The sequence below is a fragment of the Astatotilapia calliptera genome, chromosome 22, assembly GCF_900246225.1.
Source record: "Astatotilapia calliptera chromosome 22, fAstCal1.2, whole genome shotgun sequence".
NCBI classification, from domain to species: Eukaryota; Metazoa; Chordata; class Actinopteri; order Cichliformes; family Cichlidae; genus Astatotilapia; species Astatotilapia calliptera.
Window position 1 is genome coordinate 25,511,129 of NC_039322.1, and position 21,839 is coordinate 25,532,967.

At 40.6% G+C, this 21,839-nt stretch overlaps 1 protein-coding gene across 1 annotated transcript in view; it reads right to left on the reverse strand.

The window, feature by feature from the left end:
- Positions 1 to 13,548: 13,548 nt before the first annotated feature.
- pkib (protein kinase (cAMP-dependent, catalytic) inhibitor beta) overlaps positions 13,549 to 21,839 on the reverse strand; it is a 29,131-nt gene continuing 20,840 nt past the window's right edge. Inside the window, exons 2-3 of the mRNA XM_026156552.1 lie at positions 16,029 to 16,180; positions 13,549 to 15,347 (exon numbers count right to left, since the gene is read on the reverse strand). Coding sequence (XP_026012337.1) covers positions 15,265 to 15,347; positions 16,029 to 16,170 — 225 coding nt within the window. The 5' untranslated portion in view covers positions 16,171 to 16,180 and the 3' untranslated portion in view covers positions 13,549 to 15,264. The remainder of the gene's footprint in view (positions 15,348 to 16,028; positions 16,181 to 21,839) is intronic.

A 21,839-nucleotide genomic window follows, 5' to 3' on the forward strand; every position in this document is an offset into this window, starting at 1 on the left:
CATGGGCACCCTGACTGATCTGCAGCTATCCAGCTCCATACACAGCAGACTGAGATGCTGTGTGTATTCTGGCACCTTTTTATCAGCATGACGTTTTTTTTAGCAGTTTGACCTACAGTAGCTTGCCTGTTAGATCAGACCACACAGAACTGCCTTCGGACCTTACTTGGACCACTTTTAATGAATGCTGACCACTGCAGAACAGGAACACCCACAAGTACTGCAGTTTTGCAGATGTTGTGACCCAGTTGTCTTGCCATCACAATTTAGCCCTTGTCAGACTTGGTCAAATCTTTTAATACATCAACCTTGAGGACAAAATCTACACTTGCTCCTTAATATATCCCACCCACTAACAGGTGCCGTGATGAAGTGTTATTTACATCATCTGTCAGTGGTCAGAATGTTATGCCTGGTCGGTGTATGTTCTAACTTCACTTTGTTGCCACTGGTTGAATTGCCAACAGCATCACAAGTAAGAATAGCTGCCCCCTGGTGCATTTTGCCATAACTGACCATATTTAGCTAATCAATAAGATAACATGTACTGATTCTTATATAGCGCTTTTCTACTCTCCCAGAATACTCAAAGTGCTGTATACAACATGCCTCATTCACTTCCTTCCATACTTAAGTGCAATCTAAGCATTCACACACATTCACACTCCGATAGATACATCAAAGAACAACTTGGGGTTAGTATCTTGCCCAAGGATACTTGGCATGCAGACTGGGGAAGCCAAGGATCGAACCACTAACCTTCCAGTCAGTAGCTGAGCTGCTCTACCACCTGAGCCACAGCCACCCACAACAATAATGTAAAATATTATAATATAAGCTTGGTTATGCTCAATGAATGGAAAGCAATAGGATGTCAAAATGTTTTTTGAGCTTGGTCCTTGTTGGGTGTGACAAACATGGCACAAGATGCAGATGGAAACATGGCTATGGGAACCAGTATTTTAAAAAACATGTGATTATGTTTTTTTAAAATACTGGTAACCTTCTGAATCCATGCCTCAGATATATCCCTTCTATTATTTAACTCCCCATTATTCCTCCTAATCTCACACCCCAACGCCACCTGCACTGTGGCCTTGTCCTCCCACTATCTTGTTGCCTCAGTGTGTACAAAACAGTCCCTAATGAAGGCTAACAGATGGGACTCACATCCACTCAAATAACAGGCAGGGGGAGAGATGTGAAAGTGATCACCTTTTTTGTTCCACTAGTCTGGACAGCACAGTAGTTTGTGTCTTTGTTCAGCAGTATGTCACTTGTTATGCTGTAAGCATCTAACAGAAGCAAAACACAGAGCTGGGATTGATATTACCTTTAACTCGCTGTTAATAATGCATGCCAGCGACACACAGCATAATGGAATTGAATTGGCTTTGCCGCATCAGCAAGTTTTGAAAGCAGACATTCATGTCTCAGTGTAATAATTTGGCTGTAACACAACTACATACTGTTATCATGGATATGTAATCAAAAGCAATCTAGTCTTTCAATTATTTTTCCCGTTTATTCACATAAATTGTTGCCAGTAATACAATACCAAGTAAATGTAAAAGTGGGGGAACCTTAAAATCTAATTGGGAAAATTATTCTAGTCAACATAAATATGTGTGTGAACTCCAGTAGATTGTTTTTTGTGACAACAGACCGTGTAATGTCCCAAATTCTGGCTTTCAGGTTTTCAGGGTTATGGCTCTTTGTGCAAAGCTTCTAACCTACAGCCATACTATCAAGGTGAGGTTCGACCTTCAACCTTCCCAGTCCATTACTGTAATCACACAGTTCATAGGCTGAGGATGTTGCTGGCTTTCACACAAAAGGATCATTTAATTTGCTGTCAAAGATACATCTCAAGATAAATTGATCGGTAACAATCCTTTTACATTTTTTGGAACATAGTTTTAGTGTTTTGGGTTTTTTTCTTTGTTTTTTAAGTTGGATGTCTTGGATATTTTTTGAACCCCAAAAACTGCTATTATTGGCTGTGGTCAAAATAATATTTTTAAAGCTTTTTGAAGAATGCATCATCAGCCTGGTAGCTGAAAACTTTACACATTGTAGTTTGGGCTGTTATCATGTTATATGAGGCTTTAAATGTTTTGTAGGACATGAGCTTTTCTCCCATCACTGGAAGTCAGGCCCTTGAAAATGGAAAGCTATCAAGTCTAAACAGAATCTTAAATATAGAAAATACTTTAGTTTTCTTCTATATATTCAAGGCTTAGATAAATATTTTATTTTGGTGTTGCCCTGTTCCTGTTGCCCTCCCTGACACAGCCTATAGTGAAATAAGAGCCCAGGCCACATGGGAGAGCTTGTTTTCAGCACTGTAAAAACAGCCTAAGCTCTCTTAAGGCCATGGTTATGGGGTAATGGGGAAGAGAGGGGGGTGAGGAAGATAAAAAAGAAAGATGAGAAACATGGGGAGTCACCACTGACTACAAAGTGATGCAGGGTGGGGACATAGATGGGAATAGTTGGTGCTGATTCAGGGCTTGTTACCTCCTCTGGGACTGTGATGTCAGCCCCAGGACAGAGAGCGAATGAGAGGCAAACAAAGGAATAAGGAGGATGGAGGGAGGTGAAGTGGTAAGGGAGATCTTAGGGGGATTGACAAAGAAGACTTGCAGAGAGGAGATGGCTGCTGAAAGCTGCAGGCAAACACTGGATGTTAATGGAGATGCATTGCAGAACTACAATCTAATTTCAGTTCCCGTAATAAAATTACTTTTACAAGTAAAATAATAGTTATTGATTTATCACACTGATTAACTTGAGGAGGTGGGGCTTGCACATTTATTTATTTATTTATTTAACCATTGACCAGATTTGGTGCCTCAGCATTGGATACTGATTTGCACTGTCAGATTAGTCTGGGGTTTCGTAGTTTGCTGCTGAGCAACAGTTATAATCCCAGTCTGGGCGATTATCCTGATAATATCATACAGATGTTTGCATGTGAAGCTCAGCCCAGTTTAATTCAGAGTTTCATTACACACACTCTGTTTCAGTGGCCCTTAACTCTCAGCTCTTAGATATGACACTGATCTTTCACCTCATTGTGAACTGAACTAAGGCCCACACAGCTGTCTGTAAACAATGTAAGAAACTCAGCTCAGTTCGGTTTTATTTATATGGTGACAAATCACAACAACAGTTGCCTCAAGGTGCTTGGACTGTGGATTATGGGTGAAAGCTGGAATAGCCACAGAGAACCTACACAGACGCAGAGCATGACATGTGTGCGAACTCCACACAAGTTTTACATAAATACATGACATAAATTACAATTACAAAAATTACATGCAACTGCAATCCCAGCATTCAGTCCTAAATCAGGTCGTCTTCAGTTCAGCAGTTTGTCTTGTCTGTTGTTTTGTCCAAGTGATGTTCAGGTGAAGACAGATCGATATAAGCGCTGTAGAAGAAACTGCTCAGGATCCTGACATTTAAGTGTGATGAATCATGGCTGTTTTTGTTGTTCTCATGTGTAGAAATTCCTTCTAATATTCTTTTAGCAACTGCATAATGCACTGTTAAATCAGTGTATGGCTGCCAAAAGAGTTCAGTTACTAACAATAGCAATTCAGTGTAGTTCTCTTTGAAAATGGATTTGACTGAGCACCTCATCGATAAAAAGAATGAGTAGTATTTGTAGCTTCTTTGAGAAGGCACTGCAATTCAATTACAGCTTTTTCGAGGTTGAGAAACAAACTTGTGTGCTTGTAGATTATAGTTTATATATGTTTTGTTCACACTGATCACCTGCGTACAATTTCATAATGTTGTAAACCTGCTCAACATTTGGCAATAAAACCCTTTCTGATTCTAATATTGATTCTGATTCTCTAGAAGTCTGTGAAAGGCAGTCTGCAGACTGCGACAGATTTGAGTCCAGTGCGTGGAGGAAAAATGAGAGATGGAAGAAGGACAAGGGTAATCCTCCTTGAATCTGTCGTTGAACATGACCAATTAAGATGGGACTTTATCTGAAAGACGGCAGAGGGGGTCAAGATGTGGGGATTTTGACTGTCTGTCCTTTTTATCTGACTATATCTTTAGAAAGAAAATTCTGGAAAGAGGGAGGAGGGAGATTGGGCCTTTTTAAAAAAAAAAAAAAAAGGTCAAACATGCTAGAGATAGCAGGGCATAATGTTGTTGTAAAGTGACTTGGTCGCCGTGAGAACGGGGTCAGGCTAATGCTTGTTTCATCTTATTGGGAGAGAGTGATGCCAAGCTGAGCTGTCTGACAGAGAGCTTATGGAGGGCGAGGAGTTGTGCTGTCCTGCGTGTGTGTGTGAGTGATGCCAGGCTTACTCTGCCAGTCTCCGCCCCACCACTGTTTGGGTGATGTCATGTTTGTGTGTGTGAGCATGTGTGTGTTTGCAGCCTTGTGATCTGTCCCTGGACAAAGAATGAAGTCACTTGCAAGCTCACACACACTTTAAGGAAGACTGGATGCAAATGGCAAAAACAGTTGTTAATAGCAGCATCTATGCACCGAGGACGGGGGATTAAAATGGATGTTTTGGTTGCACTTACTTAACTCAACTGATGCAGGGATCAGCAGCATGTTCATAGATTACACACTGCGTAATCTATCAGTTTGCCTAATGGTTTCCAACTAAATATGTTTAGTAGATTATTTTGCCTGTTTTATTTTGCCCTCTTGCTGAAGCCCTCTACCAAAAAAGATACAGAAATATTTGTTTTTTCTGCTCTTACATTCTCTTTGTATCCACTGATCTGTGACATTCCTCAAGGACGTATTCTAGGACGTCCTTAATCTTCTCTTTACATGCGTCTATAAGTGCACAAAAACATTAATGTTTGATCATGAGCATTGAAATGCAGTTAAATGCACTTAATCAGTTAACTGCATTTAACTGATTGGATTACCAAAGTAACTGTGGATAGATGCTGTTCCATCATTTACATTGAGCATCACATTGGTTAGCTAATGACAGCCCACACCACCCTGAGGGTTCAGCTGACTGGCAAACTATATAATCAAATCAAATCAAATCAAATCACTTTTTATTGTCACATCACATGTGCAGGCACACTGGCACAGCACATGCGAGTGAAATTCTTGTGTGCGAGCCCCACAAGCAACAGAGATGTGCAAACACAACAACACAAACGAGCAAAATACAAGAATGGCCAACCTGAAACTAATAAATATATGTACAATATATAATAGTGTATGCATTATATATTCATATATGGTGAGCTCTTTAAGATAGGCTAGCCAGTCCAGAGTTGCTGTACACCTGTCAGCCACATGGCAACCCACCGCTACAACCCCAGCTCCTCCTATCATTTCTGTTAAGTTGATTTGTTTTTATTGTTGCCTGCTCTGTTGTCCACTGGAGTCTACACATGGGAGGATAGTGAGGGATACTCTCCTGACCTCATGCTGTCCACATATCAAATTCAAATTCAAATTTTATTTGTCACACACACAACCATACAGAGTATGACATGAGGTGAAATGCTTGTAGCTTGTAGCTGTGCAATGCCCGACCATTAAATGACAGTGGCTTTACAGTATTTACAATTTACAGGTTATACAAAATTGACAGATTTAACTTAGAAATTTACAGTAAAAAAATGTGCAAATAGCAGAAAGAGATTATAAATTATAGGAAGTGTGCATGAAGAAAAACCAGAGTGCGTGTGGTGATGTGTGTGAGAGTCCAGTCTTATAGTGATGTAATGTGTGTGGGAGAGTCCAGTCCTACACCTGGTTCAGGGCCCGAATAGCCTGGGGGAAGAAGCTCCTCCTCATTCTCTCTGTTTTGGCCTTGAGGGAGCGGAAGCGCTTCCCGGACCTCAACAGTGAGAAGAGTCCATTGTTGGGATGGGAGAGGTCCATCATAATCTTCCTAGCTTTGGTCTTGCACCGCTTGGTGTAGATGGACAGCAGGTCAGGGAGCTCTGATTGAATGATGCGTTCGGCTGAGCGCACCACTCTTTGCAGATCTCGTCTGTCCTGCTTGGTGCTGTCCCCAAACCAGGTGCAGATGTTTCCCGTCAGGACGCTCTCGATGGTGCAGGAGTAGAAGTTCTTGAGCACCTTCAGTGGCAGATGGAAGTCTCTAAGTCTTCTGAGGAAGAAGAGACGCTGATGGACTTTCATAGCCAGCATGTTGATGTGACAGGACCATGACAGGTCCTGAGTGATGCGGACACCCAGGTATCGGAAACTGTCTACTCTCTCCACTGGCGTGCCACTGATGATGAGGGGTTTGTAATTCCTCGCCTGCTTTGTAGTGAAGTCCACGATCAGCTCCTTAGTCTTGCTGATGTTTAGGAGGAGGTTATTCTCCTGGCACCAGGTCTCCAGGTTCCTAATCTCCTCCAGATAGGCCGTCTCGATGTTGTCGGAGATCAGGCCCACAACAGCAGTGTCGTCAGCAAACTTGACGATGGAGGTGGTGTCTGATGTGTCTACACAGTCATAAGTGTACAGTGAGTACAGCAGGGGGCTTAAAACACAGCCCTGAGGCGCTCCAGTGCTGAGTGAGATGGAGGGGGAGACTTGTTTTCCCACCCTCACTGATTGGGGTCTGTCTGTGAGGAAGGTGAGGATCCACTGACACAGTGATGAGCTGAGTCCTAGATCCGTCAACTTGGTGAAAAGCTTAGAGGGAATTATTGTGTTGAATGCTGAACTGTAGTCCACGAACAGCATCCTAACATAATTCCCTCTGCCAGTGTCCAGGTGACTCAGGGATGTGTGGAGCAGGTGAGATATGGCATCGTCTGTGGAACGATTAGTCCGGTAAGCAAACTGAAGTGAGTCGATGGTGGCAGGAAGTGAAGAAGTGATGTGATCTCTCATCAGTCTTTCAAAACACTTCATTACAATTGAAGTCAGTGCTACTGGACGGTAGTCATTGTGGCAAGCGGGCTGTTGTTTCTTTGGAACAGGGACAATGATGGACTGTTTGAAGCACGTGGGAACCACTGCTTGGGCCAGGGAGAGGTTGAAGATCTCCGTGGTCAGGGCAGGCTCTCAGGACCCGGCCAGGGATTGCATCTGGTCCTGCTGCCTTCCGGATGTTCACCCTCCTGAAGGTGTTCCTCCCGGCATGCTCTGTGATGATGAATGCATTGTCTTCACTGGTGCACTCCGAGCGCGCGCAGCCGTTTGTTGTTTTAATTGCTGCGGCGTTGAAGCGAGCGTAAAACGTGTTCAGCTCATCAGCCAGTGAAGCGTCGGCATTTATCATTGAAGAAGCTGGTCGTTTATAGTCCGTTATTGTCCGCAGTCCTTTCCACAGGCTCCTAGAGTCACACTGTCATAGCTGTGACTCTAGCTTTTCCCCGTAGCTCCACTTTGCCTTTCTGACCGCGCTGCGCACGTTGTAAGACGCAGCCTTGTATAGGTCCATATTACCGGAGATGAGCCCTTCATTGAAGGCAGCGGTGCGTGATCTCATATGTGTGGTATGAGGTACATATGTATGGTAGGGCAGAGAGGTTGCAGAACAGAGCCTTGCCACCACATAGTTGGCATGTTCTCCCCGTGTGTCTACATGGGTTCTCTCCGAGTGCTCCGGCTTCCTCCCAAAGTCCAAAGATATGCAGTTACACAGGGATTGGTGAAGGAGAATGGATGGATGGAAGTAGCTATTCTTTTTGACAACAGTGGATCTGACTGAAATGTGCACTGTGTTTTGTAACACTACAACAAAATTTCCTTAATGTCCCCAAACTATCCTTATCTTTCCCTCAATCTAACAAAGTTGTTTTTGTGCCTAAAACTAGGAGGGCATACACATGATATTGATCTGTTTTTATAATATTCTTTATTTATTTTTTGGTTGCTCGCTGTAACAGAGGGTAATGGCAAAACAACCCTTATATGTATATGTTGATCCTAAGATGTTGGTTTTGATCTTTTTATGGGATTTGCAGCAATAAAAATGTGGAAGCATTTGTTTTTTGAATTTATTTATTTTTTAGTTATTTTAGATTGCATGATAAATGATAGTAAAAGCAAGGAATAATTACCAAGCAATAAGAAAACACTGAATCGACGCTCCTGTAACTCCTTAACTTGTAACTCCTCCTCTTGTCCCTTTTGTTTTTAGGATCCCTTTTGTCTTTGACCCTCTCTCATGTCTTCTCCTCTCTTTCCTTTTGAGGCTCTTGGGCGTTGGAAATAGCACGTTGACTTCCACGTGAAGGCTTTTCTTTTCCCTGCCTGTCTGGCATCCTCTCTGTGACCCACGTCTGCATGGCCTCAGTGTCAGTCTTATTCATCCCCTCCCTTTCTTTAATTCACAGTATCTCTTTCTATATGTCTCTTTAACACTTACTCTGTCCTCCACAGCAGCTTTGTCATTCTCTCTTTGGCCTGTCCACTGGTAGTGCAAACAGCACAAAGAGCTATGGAGATTGCAATGGAGAGTAAGTGGAGTATCGTAAAGGATGCTGCTACTGCTGTTCATTCACTTAGCTTCGACTGATAGCACAGCGTTTGGCTCTAATCTGTTTGTCAAAGGAACCACGATGCATTTCTGTAGAGCAATTACACGACATTTTCCTTGAGGAAAACCAATAGCTAACCGCCTCTACCATGCTGTTCAATTATGTAAGAAAACAGAGAGCTTTTCTGCGTGCTGCTCTTCTGTTCTGTGGATTTAGAAACAAACTCTGTAGTAATTTATGATTTGTAAAAGTGTGCACAGTCTGATGTGTTAAGAGAGATGAATGCTAATCATGGAATTCAGAGTTGGCAGTTCACTGCAGCCAAAGCTATTTTTAGATATTGCTTCCACATTTCATGACTTGGTTAAAATAATAATAATAAAGAAAATAACAGGGTCAAGCACAGCTCCATAAACAAATGCATTTTCAAATTAATTCTTCACGTTTTCTCGTGTTCTAAAAAAAAAGGGGAAAAACCTCCATAATTGCATTTAAATCAAATAAGGTCCAAGCATCTCTCAAGGCTAGGTTACCCTAGCAACATGTTATGTACCAGCAGTCTGGGTGAGGGAGCCACATCAGAGGAGTGGGGGATGTCTGAGAATGCAGGGGGAGACTTTTAGCAGAGATAATAAATCTCAAATTTATTAAACACTTCTGTTTTACTTGATCAAAAACATACATGGATATCCCATTAGCATGGTAGCGATTATTATGTATTTAACCAACAGTGCCTCCCTTACATAATCTGTGGACCACAGCATCAGTTAACATAACATAGGAGAGACATGTGCTTTACATGGTTCTCTCTGCAGAGAGAGGGAGACAGAGATGGGTGTGTCCAAATGCAAGTCATCACTGGGTTTTTAAATGAAAAGATGTGTGCAGGAATGTTAAATCCAAAACCTTGAAACTGTGATGTTTTTTAAACCATGATATTAATGTGATGCTTGGTACCTCTGCCAAAACTAGTGTAAAACAACTGTATTTCAGCCATTTTCGTTCTCCCAGACATAACAAAGAAATCCTCCCCAAGGTGTACAAAGATGATGTGAGGTGAATGATAATTTAGTGAATGTCTCCATCTGCTGCACACCAAGAGGAACTGCTGCATTATGTAACAGGCAGGTGCCAATATGCTCATACTTGAAGGAAAAAATAAGTGCTTGTGCACACTTTAATTGATCCACACATGCCCTTATTTTAATAATAATGGATTGGATTTATACAGCGCTTTTCAAGGCACCCAAAGCGCTTTACAATACCACTATTCATTCACTCTCACATTCACACACTGGTGGAGGCAGCTACCGTTGTAGCCACAGCTGCCCTGGGGCAGACTGACAGAAGTGAGGCTGCCATATCGCGCCATCGGCCCCTCTGGCCAACACCAGTAGGGCAGAGTGTCTTGCCCAAGGACACAACGACCAGAACAGCGAGCCCAGGGATCAAGCTGGCGACCTTCTGGTTACAGATGCGCTTCCCAACCCCCTGAGCCACGGTCATCCTGTTTTACAGATGTAGAGAGCGATTTTCACAACTTCAGCTGTCTTTAGTTATTATGGCTATTTAGGATTCTGTCTAATCTAGTCTTCTTTTGCCTTTGAACATCAACTAGCTGTCTAATCAGAGGTTTACTTGTCTTTATCAGTTTGCAGTTGACCCCACATCTTTTACATTAGAACTTTCAATCCCATGCTGTGGGACTGTTGCATGTAATGACTAACCAAGTGACAAGTGAAAAAAGGGAGCTGTGGGGCTCACTAAACTACCTTCAATAATTAGTTACTCCAAACGATGAAATGTGTCTGTTAGACTCCATTCCTAACAGACACATTTCAAAGACGTCCTGCCAGTAATTAATGCTTCCATTTTAAACATGACCTCTTTATCTCTGTTAGCACAGGCTTTCAAGGTGGCTGTAATTAAACCACTGTTTAAAAAATCCAGACTTAATCCAGCTGTCTTAGGTCATTATAGACTGATTTTTTTAACCTTTCTCTTTTTTAATTCTTTTTTTTTAAAGATTTGCAGAGGAATTTCCTGTTTGAAGAGTTTCAGTCAGGATTCAGAGATCATCATAACACAGAAACTGAACTAGTGAGAATCCCAAGAGTCAGCTCCGTGTTTGTCTTGTTTGACTCATGCATTCGATACAGCTGATCACAATATTTTAACTCTAGAATGCAGATTTCAGGTTGTGCATGTCTTCTCAAAGGTTGGTTACAGTTCCAGAGGCTTCTGTGCTGGAACCATTGATCCTTAATCAGCTCCAAATACTACAGAGTCATCACTCGCACCGAGTCTAATGACACTATTACCCCTATTCTCATCCAGCTTCATTGTTTCCCCATTCCTCAATGGATCCAGTATAAGATTTTGAATTTCACTTTTAAAGCTCACAGTGACTTGTTACCCCAATATTTTTCAGACCTCAGCCCTGCGCTCAGTTTCAGCTGGTCTTCTAAGTGTTCCTTAATTCAAATTTAACACCATGGGTGCCAGAGCCTTTAGCTCTACTCGCCTCATCTCAGGGGCTATTAGCACTTCAGCATCATCAGCTAGACTCTTTGACACAATTCAAATACCAACTTAAAACCCACCCGTTTACATCTGCAAGTTAGCAATAATTATTATTATACTTTTTACACTGCGTATATTTTCAGTGTTATGCAGATGATACCCAGCTATATTCATCTATAAAGCCAGACGGCACAAATTAACTAGTCAAATCATAGGCATGTGTTAAAAAGATAAAGGACTGGATGAACTCTAATGGATGAAGTAATTTGCTGTTTTTCTACATTCAGACTAAAAGAAAGTAGAAACTGAGGTTATAGTACTTGACTCAGAAATATGCTGTCTCAGAATGATGAGTAAAGGCTAGTTCATGCATTCAATACTTCTAAGCTGGACGACTGTAATACATTATCAGCGGGTGCAATGACAAGGATGAGAAAGAGAGATCATGTTTCCTCTGTATTGGATTCTCTTCACTGGCTCCCTGTTAAAGCTAGAATTGAATTTAACACTTGAACTTGTAGTATAAAGTGTCTCCAGGCAACTGTTGTTGTAATTTGGCGCTAAAGGAATAAACTTGAATTAAATCAAAATGAATTGAATTGAACTGAATGTCACTGTTACTTTCTGGAGACATAAGTTAGCATATTTAGAGACTGGAGATTGAAGTTGTCAGCCAACATTAGCAAATAGGTAGCAAGCCACACCCTTGAATATTATCTGTCAGATAAATATATGTGTCAGATAAATTCATTAAAAACTGTTTTAAAATGCAACAAATTGTGAATACAGTTCAGAGATTCAATACAATAACTTAACTGAGGTGAGGCCGAGCACACGGTGATGGGCTAAAGCTCCTGTGTCAGCACACTTTCAAACTGGCCTAACATTAAGCTTCAACTCAAATGTAATCTGCTATTTGTTTATCCACTGAGACATTACTTACTAAAACAGATACTAAAGTATTTTTGTACCAGCTGGACCTCACAAGGCTATTTGAGCAACTGTAAGTGTTTTTGGTTTTAGCCATCAAACTTCCTGCTTGGTTACATGGTGACACTTTTGGCCTGTCAGTTGAGCTTGCTAAATTGGCATTTTCTTTGAAGGTGTTGTCAAGTAATAGTAGGATTGAAATGGATGCAGCATTTCACATGCTTCGTTTCTGTTACAGAGGTCCAGCACAGGGAGAAGAGGCTGAAGCAGGTCATCAACAAGGATGTCCTTGTGCACTGCTGCATTTATCTTTCCATCTACCCTGACTACTCTCTCAGTTCCTGCTGCCAAAAACCATCCCTATTGCATGACACTTCCACCACCATGCCCCACTGTAAGAAAAGGTATTCGCCAGGTGACGAGCAGTGCCTGTTTTTTTTCCAAACATGATGATTCAGGTGGAAGAGTTCAATCTTTGTTTCATCAGACCAGACAATTGTGTTTCTCATGATCTGGTCCTTCAGGTGCCTTTTGCCAAATTCCAGGCAGGCTTGCTTTTAGGCTTCCACCTTGCCACTCTACCATACAGGCCTGAGTGCTGCAGAAATGGTTGTCCTTCAGGAAGGTTCTCCTCTCACCACAGAGCTCTTGTTTGTGTTAAATAAATAAAAAGGGGAATGGCTATGTGTTACTCTTAATCTGAGGTCAGAGTTATTTTAAATAATTAAATAATTTGAATCCGGCTGAACCTGATAAGGACCAGATTATTTTTTTTATCATGTCCTCAAAACCTTGGTGCTGAAAGAGGGTTTACTGTCTTTTTCAAATTACTATACCGAATTGTGTCCATAGATCCATACCTTCCCTTTTTGCCTTACAACTGGCAAAAGCACTTCTGGAGGAAATTTACAAAAAACAGACTGAGCTTTTAGGCGTCAAACACAACACCGTTTTTCTTCTGTTCTAAAACAGCATGATCTGAATATTGCAAATCCATCAATTCGACTTTACATGCTATTGGAGAGCTACTTATCAGACTTGTCACAACCCACCCTGGAGGCAAAAAAGCTTTATGCAACTTTACTCACATATGCAGCATTGTGAAATCTGTAAACACATTTAACCTGGTGGTTCCCCTTCATGCCAGGCATCTGTTGTTTAGACTTTTTACAAATACAGCAAATTAAGTTTATAATAGAGATATAATTAATTTGACAAAAATGGTCAGCATTTAGGGTTTTCAGTCAGGGGTTCAGTTATTCATGTTAGTGTATACGATTAGTGGTGGCTCCATAGTGTAGTGGTTCACATGCTCAGCTGGCAAGTAAAGGCTACTGCTCACCTTCTAGCAGGATAAACAAATCCCTGTTGGGGTTGCGTCAGGAAGGGCATCACAGCGTGTGTTGCTACCTGTTGTAGTGCTACTTTGTGACAAGAGAGAAGCTGAAAGTAGCTACAGTATTTACATGCTAACTATGAAAGGTAAACAACTCCTTTAACAGCTATTAGTGATTAAATATTTTGAAAATACGTCAATACGGGCCACATGTCAGACTCGTATAGCCAGTCTTGAATCAAAAATTCTAGCAAATATTAGAATAAGCAAATTAGTAAAAAGTATTCAACACACTGCAGTATAGGTAAAGCTTGGAGATTTAATATGGCAATTTTCACCACCAGATAGAATCAACATAAAGGATTCAATCCAGTTAAGTAAAATATATGCACCAGGACACTACAACATACACCTCTGATTCATCGGTCTCTTAAAATGTGTTGATCAGCGTCAGACAGACCACAGACACTTTATCAGTACAGCATAAAAAACAAAACAAAAAAAGGAATAAAGACAGACTGGGCAGCAGCACGTCAGGTTTTCCTTGTTGCATTTGTGAAACACATCCACATAAAGACAGGCCACCAGTCAACACATCTTCAAATAGAGACAATTACAAAACACCTTTTGTTTGTGGGTACAGTCCAGTAATCATACAGGCAGCATGTATGACACACATGGATTTTACTACAATATAGTATATGTACAGTAGCAGAGAGGGGATAGCTGGCAAAGTGTGAACTCTTGCTGTTGTTTCTCACTCTCCAGCTCGCGTCCTATTCACAGTTCTGCTCATGTGTTGATGAGCGCGAACAGACTTTTCTCCGTGCGAGTGAGACAGAAGGGGAACTGCTGCCATTTTCAGCACTAGAAACACATTGTGGAGATTGCAGCATTTGTTAACGCTTGCTCCCGCGCCCAAGCGTATGCTGCTGTCACCGCAGACAAAATGGATTTTACGGCCAGTGTTTTCTTCTTTCATCCACAGTCCAAGTAGTTCAGATGGGGTTTTTTTAACGATACCTCCTATTAAAACTGAGGAAATATCAAGAGCCCCGGAATTTGCAATAACAGTACCTCACAGAGAAAGAACACAACACCCACTTTTAGTTGTAAACTGCCACTAGGCACATTTTCAGATATTTGGAAAATGAAGAGACTTTGAAAAGCAAAACAATGAAACAAAAACAAAATGAAATCTTAATTTTTCTCTCAGTATTACAATGAAGTAGTGTTGGCAGTGGGAAACTATTCTCTAAAGGAATGTTTCAAGATATGGACTACACTTTATTTGGTTGCCATATCATCACGTTGCACCAAATCATCCCTAAAAAGTGCAAAGAGTCCCTGGTTGCTGTTATGGTTAAAACAGTCTGGTGATGAAGGATACAAACTGTACAACTGCAGTGTAGTTATAGACTCATTTGAAAATGCACACTAGATCATACATATTTAGTGTAAAAAGCATAAATGAGCCGGATAACACAGTTCCCAGTTTTCTTAAGTCGTGTAATGAGTTAAAAAGGATCGAGCCACTACAGGCTGCAGTTAAACTACTGTCAAAGAACACACAGAGCTACAAAACAGAGATCTGCAGGAAATGCAAGGAAAATGGTGCGTTACATTTTGACTCACAAGTTCCTTTTTTCTTTCGTTTTAAATAAATCATAGAAAAATTGTAATAAAGAGTGTACAGGACACAATCGGTCATTGTCCTTTTTATTCCCAATGTAGCGTATCCGCGTTTATGCATATATGCACACGTGCACACACTATGTGGTTCAGAACTAGGTGACGTCTGACTCTTTTTAGAAAGTACCAAAACAGTCCTAAGCTCTTGGCTCCAGTCCTTTGGGAGTGGATCCATCACCCTCCCTCCGTGGCTCAGCTTCCTCGCAAACGGTGTGACTCTCCACAGATCATCACTCATTCTCCCATAGGTCGCCCTCTGCCTCGTTCCTCATCCTCTCTCAGGTTATCTCTGTAGGCCTCCGGGGAGGTAAATAAACGAGTCCCTATGATCCCTCTTTCCCATCTGAGCTTTCTGGCGGTGCTGGTGGCTCCTCCGCCGTGGGTGACTGAGCCCCTCCCGGACCATCTGCACACAAAACTCAAAAATGACTTCTAAAGGCACAAATGTGGAACTTCTTTCCAAAGCTATTGTTCATAAATGACTGTGACAGTGCGTGCCTGGCATTTTTTGTTTTTGCTTTCATTTTAAGGCTGCTATTTTTTTCAGAAACCCCAATGCAGGCAAACAAAGTGTCTCTCTGCCACTGCTGGAGGAATTCCAAAAGATCCGAGTTCATGTGAGCAAACCTGTATTTTCATTTTTGGGGTCTGTAAGATGAATTGCACGACCATGTTGTGTTATGTTAGATGCTAATTTGTTTTCTACACATGCAGCCAAAGATGCTCAATGGCTCAAATTTGGCACTCCTGGTAGCTACACACTTTTAGCAATTGTGATGCATGACAGGGAAATGGGCAGCATTTCCCTAGTGACATTCCTAGCCTAAAGCTCACCCATCTGCTACTAAATGGAGATGTATTTAGACAAGGACAACCTTTCCTAAATCTCAAAAACTTTGCCATAGCTTCAAGCCATAGATGAGCCACATAAAGGCTTCCGGGGATCAAATATCTCAGTCAAGTTCACAAAAACATCTCTCAAAGTGTCCTTAATTTACATTATACTGTTTCTAAATAATCAAATATATTGCTTCACATGCTAAAGTACTAAGTTAAAAAAAAAAACACATTTAAAGGGAAATATCACCTTTTAGGGATAGCTCAGCCAGTTTTAGAGGTAAGTCACCAGGGTTTACACCCGCTGGAGAGCCCAGGATATCAGGCAGGGCATTTCTCCTCCCTGAGCGCCCCGAGGAGGCAAAGTCCAGCACTGGCTCCACTTCGGTCATTTCAGGAACTCTTCAGGAAAAAAAGAAGGTACAATGTTACGATTTTACCCATGTATCATGTATCATACCTTATATGATAAGGTATGATACATGATTTTAACTCACCTGAGCAGTATTTCTGCTAAGTCACAACAACAGTTGCCTCAAAGCGCTTTACATTGTGAGGTAAATACCCTACAAGAGAGCCTATGAGAAAACCCTAACAATCAGATCAACCTATTATGAGCAAGCATTTGGCGAGAGTGGGAAGGAAAAACTCCTTTTTAACAGGAAGCAAGCTCAGGGACAACCAGACTCCGTCATCTGCTTCAACCGGTGGAGGCAGAGGGGCATAGCTCTCTGTAAAATACATCTATAAGGTATAAAAGGACAAAAAACTGTGAATGTCAAATTGGCCTCTGAAACCTATAAATATAATCATTAAAAAATATTGAGAATGTCAATGTGACATGTTTAACATCTAAAAACACAGCTTATATTTGGTTTGTGGTTCTAATTTTTTTACTTGTAACTTCTAGTTCCTTTTCTCATCTTGTTTTTCAGAGTTTGATATTACGGTAAATGGTCAACCATTTGCTTAGTTCGTTAGTTAGCTAGCAACGACCAAGAAGTTTGTTGAACAAATGAAGGGCTTTACATGCTGAGCAGGCTGCAACTGTTTTCAATGCAGTGTCATAGGAAGGCCTGAATATCACAGTCATTCAAGTTGTGTTTCCATCACTGCCTTGTCCCTTGCACACAGAGACATCTGCAGATTCTCTGTTTGTTTGAATATTGTGACATTTTTAGCAGTTTCACGCTGAAAAACATTATTAAAATATTGGGCTGCTCGCCTCTCAATCTTTACTTCTGGAACACTCGACCTTTCTTTGATGCAAGCAATTAGTTGTAACATGTTTCAACTCTGTTCCCTGTTACATTTTTTTGCGGTGTTGCTGGCACCAAATTTAAATTGGAATATATTTTTCAAAGAAAAAAGTCTTAGTACAACATATCAAATGTTTAAAAGCATGGATGCAGATATAAAATGGCATGCCATTTTTGAAGAGAGGACGTTCCAGGTCTTATTTTGTAACAATTCACTCAATCAACTCACAGTGTGCTGTTTCTGTTTGGTGTGTACTGCACGGGGAAAAGCTGTGTGGGGTACATCTTTAATGATATAGCTAGCCTGCTAATCATCCCTATATGTACCCTAGTAGTTTTAATCCCAACACTTTTAAAAAGTTGACACTACGTTTTATGTTATACATAGTCTAACAGTGGATATTAATTTTGACATTTCTCAGAAAACAAAATGTACTTAATGTGATTTGAACATCCAGAGAAAAGATTCATCACTGAAAAGGAGGATGTGTCTGTCTGGTCTCATGGCAACCAGCAGCTGGGGAGTCAGCTCCAGGCTACACTGGTGACAGGCAGAATTACATCCCTTGTCTCACAGACTCGCAGCACACACACATACAGCGAGCCATTGCTGCCATGGCAACAGTACAGAAAAAGCACCACTGGCAGGTAAACATATGACTGGAATCCATTCGCTCACTATCTCACTCTCTCTTCCCAGTCTCCCCCTTTTGTTGTGTTGCCTCCCTTTAAATAGCCATACCATTCTGTGGAGCGAAATCTCAGTTCCCATTGCTCTCTCTCAACAAAGGGCTGACGTGTGAGTTAATGCATATGTGCAGCTATAAACTCGCACACACACCATCCTCAAAAAGAGGGCCATAAGTTGACCATCTGTTAGCCTCGAGCACAGTTGAAGCCTTGCTACTGAGCTCATCTAAGCTTTAAATGTCTCCATGGAGAAAGGCACTTTGCTTCCAACATGTTTACATTATTGCATGCTGGCAGCTAAAACTGTGGCTGCAGGTAGGAATCATGGCTATGACTGAGATACTTTAAAACATGTACGTACCTTTGGTTTTAAAATATGTAGCATTTATCAAGCTCAATACATAATTCTGAAAAATCTACCTACGATTAACATAAATGTTTTATATATTTAATCAGTACAAATGTATAATCACACTTTCCACAAAGCCTGTGTCCACCCTCCTCCATACCACACAGGATGTACACATAGCAAGTTGCTAATAATTCATGCAGCTTTGATTAATTGATGTCAAAATGCTGTTGCACAGTTACCATTACCAATACTCTGTCCGGGGCCCATTCAAACAATTCATTTTCATACTTTATTTATTTAGTTGACTGCATTTATTTCCAATTCAACTGTATGTTTGATTTTTTTTTCCTTTTATTTAATATGCCCAAAAAAATCCATTATTTTTCTCATTCTTAATAGTCAAATCTAAATATACAAAGTCAATAAAAATATAGCTGATCAGTGGGTAGACAATTACATCAAGGCTGGGTAGGATTCAAACAAATGCACAGGAAAACAAAATGTTGTATTTTGAGATTAACCTGAAAATACTACCAGAATTTAAGGACTTAGAGATATAAAAGAAAATAAGCTCTGACATGACAAAAATACTATATATATATTTAAAATTCTTCACTGCACTTCTTCTAGGTCAGCAGTCGAAATAAAACAGCTTACTGGCCATGTCAGCTTCCATCAGTTGTATCCGCCAATTGATGCAGCACTCAGATGGCACTGGATCTAGTTTTCTGCCACTGGTCACCTGTGTATATGATTGGATATCATGATATAAACCAAATCACTATTTCTGTCAAGCTTAAAGGTTCCTTTTCATTGAAACATTATTTATATTCTGTCAGAAGGTGACCACGACAGACAGAACATTATGGAACTTCAAACAAATAACGAAAGAAATGCACAATGAAAAAATCATACTCAATTGTTGTTCACTTTTGCTCCTAGACAATAAATAAATAAGATTTAAAATAGAGAGAGCAGTGGACAGTGAGGCCTGACTACTATCTCTCTGCACTCTGTGTATAGCTGCCTGAGAGAACTTTTTGTGGCCAGGGAGTTGGTAGCGAGGGCCAATTACTTTAATCAGCATCAGCTTCCTGGCAACACATCTTTTAAAAACTAGGCTACAATATTACTGTCTCTTTGTTTCTAAGAAAAATCTTGCATTGTTCAATGCATCGCACTGTACTGATAAACAGGCAACTGTACACAATGAGGATGCCACCGCTGCAGAGGGTGAAAACAATTTGTGGTGTAGCTGGCCTTTGTATGTAGTGTGTAGTGTATGCTACACTGAATTCCTCTGACTCTTCCTTTTAACAATATCCTCGTCTTTTGCACTTTAACCTGTCATATTCAGAAACTCGACCACCCGAGTTTTCTGTTTTCATTTTGTCTTTGATGATGCTCACTCCCTTTCATGTGGTCTGTCAAAACAAGGAAGTAATGGGATTTACTGACTTTATATTGACCCTATCCCATGTATCTCTAGTGAGGAAAGGTTATTGTGCACCACATATCTTTATTGCTTTAGTGTCTTGCCCTAGCTGTGTGTACGAAAACACTTTTCTCCACACCTAAGATATCAAAAGTAGTTATCTGAGTTACTGTTGGCTTCCTATCAGCTTGAAGAAGACTGACTATTCTCCTCTGACCTGTGATGTCAAACAAGATATTTTCACCTGCAGAAGCTCAGCTGACTGGGTAGCTTCTCTTTTTTGGAGCACTCTTTGTAAACCCTAAAGATTTCACCAGTTTCTGAAATACTCAGAGCAGCCCATGTGGCACAAACAACAATGCCACATTCAAAGTTACTTAAGTCACCTTGTTTCCCCAATTCTGATTCTTAATTTAAACGGCAGTCTACATGCCTCCATGTCATTAGCTGATTAGACTCAGTGTATATATAAAACAAACGTAAATATATAGAATGAAATATAATGACAGCTCTTTCGGAGTACTGAATACTGGGAGTCTGTGATCCACGTGCACATCTTCGACTTTTCATAATAATAGTACTTGATTAAACCGGAAAAGTGTATTTTTCTTAGAAAATGTTAAAAAAAAAAATGCAGAAACTGGCTTCAGACAGAAGATGAAGCAGGTGGTATGTTCAGAAATTTTGCATCTGAAGGAAAAGAAGCAGAAGCCTGTTGACAATTACACAATAATCGGACGCACACTACTTCTAGTTGAGGTGTCAGATGTCAGACTATTCGTCCAAAGAGAGTAAAGGTTTTTTGTGTTTTCCCCCTTGAGGTCCCGTGCTGAGCTTTTACGGTAGCTGCCTTCACTTGCTGCTTCCTTATGGGTCTGTCTGTCTTCAGTTTTCTATTTAATAACTTAAAAAGGTCCTCTATTGGCTTTAGTTTAAAGTGCCTGACTTGACAATTGAAGCGTATCCAATTTCTTTGCTCTTGAGAAACTTGCGTTTGTAGTGTGCTTTGGGAAATTATCCATTTGCATCATTTGGCGAGTCTCAGCAGAGTACAGGTCTGTTCACTTCAGGATTCATCCTGCTACTTCTATCAGTCACATCATCAATAAACACTAGTGACCTGGTTCCACTGGCAGCCATGTGATAACACTGCCTCCACCTCTTTGATGATATCGCATGCTTCATATCACGAGCTGTTCCTTTCCTTCTGGAACCTTTTCCTTTCCCATCGTTCTGGTACAAATTAATCTTAGATGTTTAGTCTAATCCAGCCCTCTTGCTCTTGCGCCTTGTTGTAAACCCTCTTCATTTCCATTTATGAAGGGACCTCGACACTGATACGCCTCCCTCCCTAATAATGTTCTTGACTTCTTTAGATGTTGTGAGGCTGTTTTTCTTAACCATGGAAATGTCATCATGCACTTTGTCTTTTGTTGTTTTTCCAGGCCCTATTGATGGTGAGCTGGCCCGTACATTGCTTTTTGTAAAGAATATACCAGATTGTGGATTTGGTCACTTCAAGGCTTTGCTCTCTCTGAAAGCTTTATCTTTGGTTTTGGTTTTTTTTTCAACATAACTGTGGCCTTCTTCACTTAAACTGACAACACTTTGGGATTCAACACTAAAACTATAAAAACAACAAAACACATATTCAACATTTCTTGAATCAACTTCGGATGTTTGCTTCATTTCATAAAATAACACAGAAACCATCAGCTAGCCATGAAACTGCTTGTTAGTCAATTGTCCAATTATTTTCGAGGCTACAAATGGAGGAGTGTGCATTTAAAACAGAAAACTTTCTATATGTAATTTCCAAACAGTTGATGCAAAATTTCATCCGCTAGAGCAGAAAGTCTGAATTTGAATCACATATTGACTGATTTTAAGTCTGTTGTGGTGGTTTATAGAAGCAAAACTACAAAAATTCTGTCTTTGTCCAACAAATTACAGACCTAAGTGTAAAGCCGTCATATTTACCAGTTGGTTTTAAATATTAGATGATTATTTGGCACTCTTAATTACAGTGTTTTGTTGCAATATTAACTGACTCAACGTGCAAGTCAAAGGGGTCAACTGAATAACATCAGCTGTCCTCATGTTTCTCAAATCACTACCATTAAATTCAAATATAAATACAAAGAATGAGCCATCTGTGTTCACATGAACACGTCACACCTGCAACTTTAAGTGATTTCAAGTGAATTACTTTGTGGCTGCAGTACTAAATTTAGCCATTCAGTAAGTTTATACTGTAGGCAAATCCAGAATATTGTTCCAAATTTCACCTCCAGGGCCACGTGTCAAAGCTTCTCTTTGTTCAGC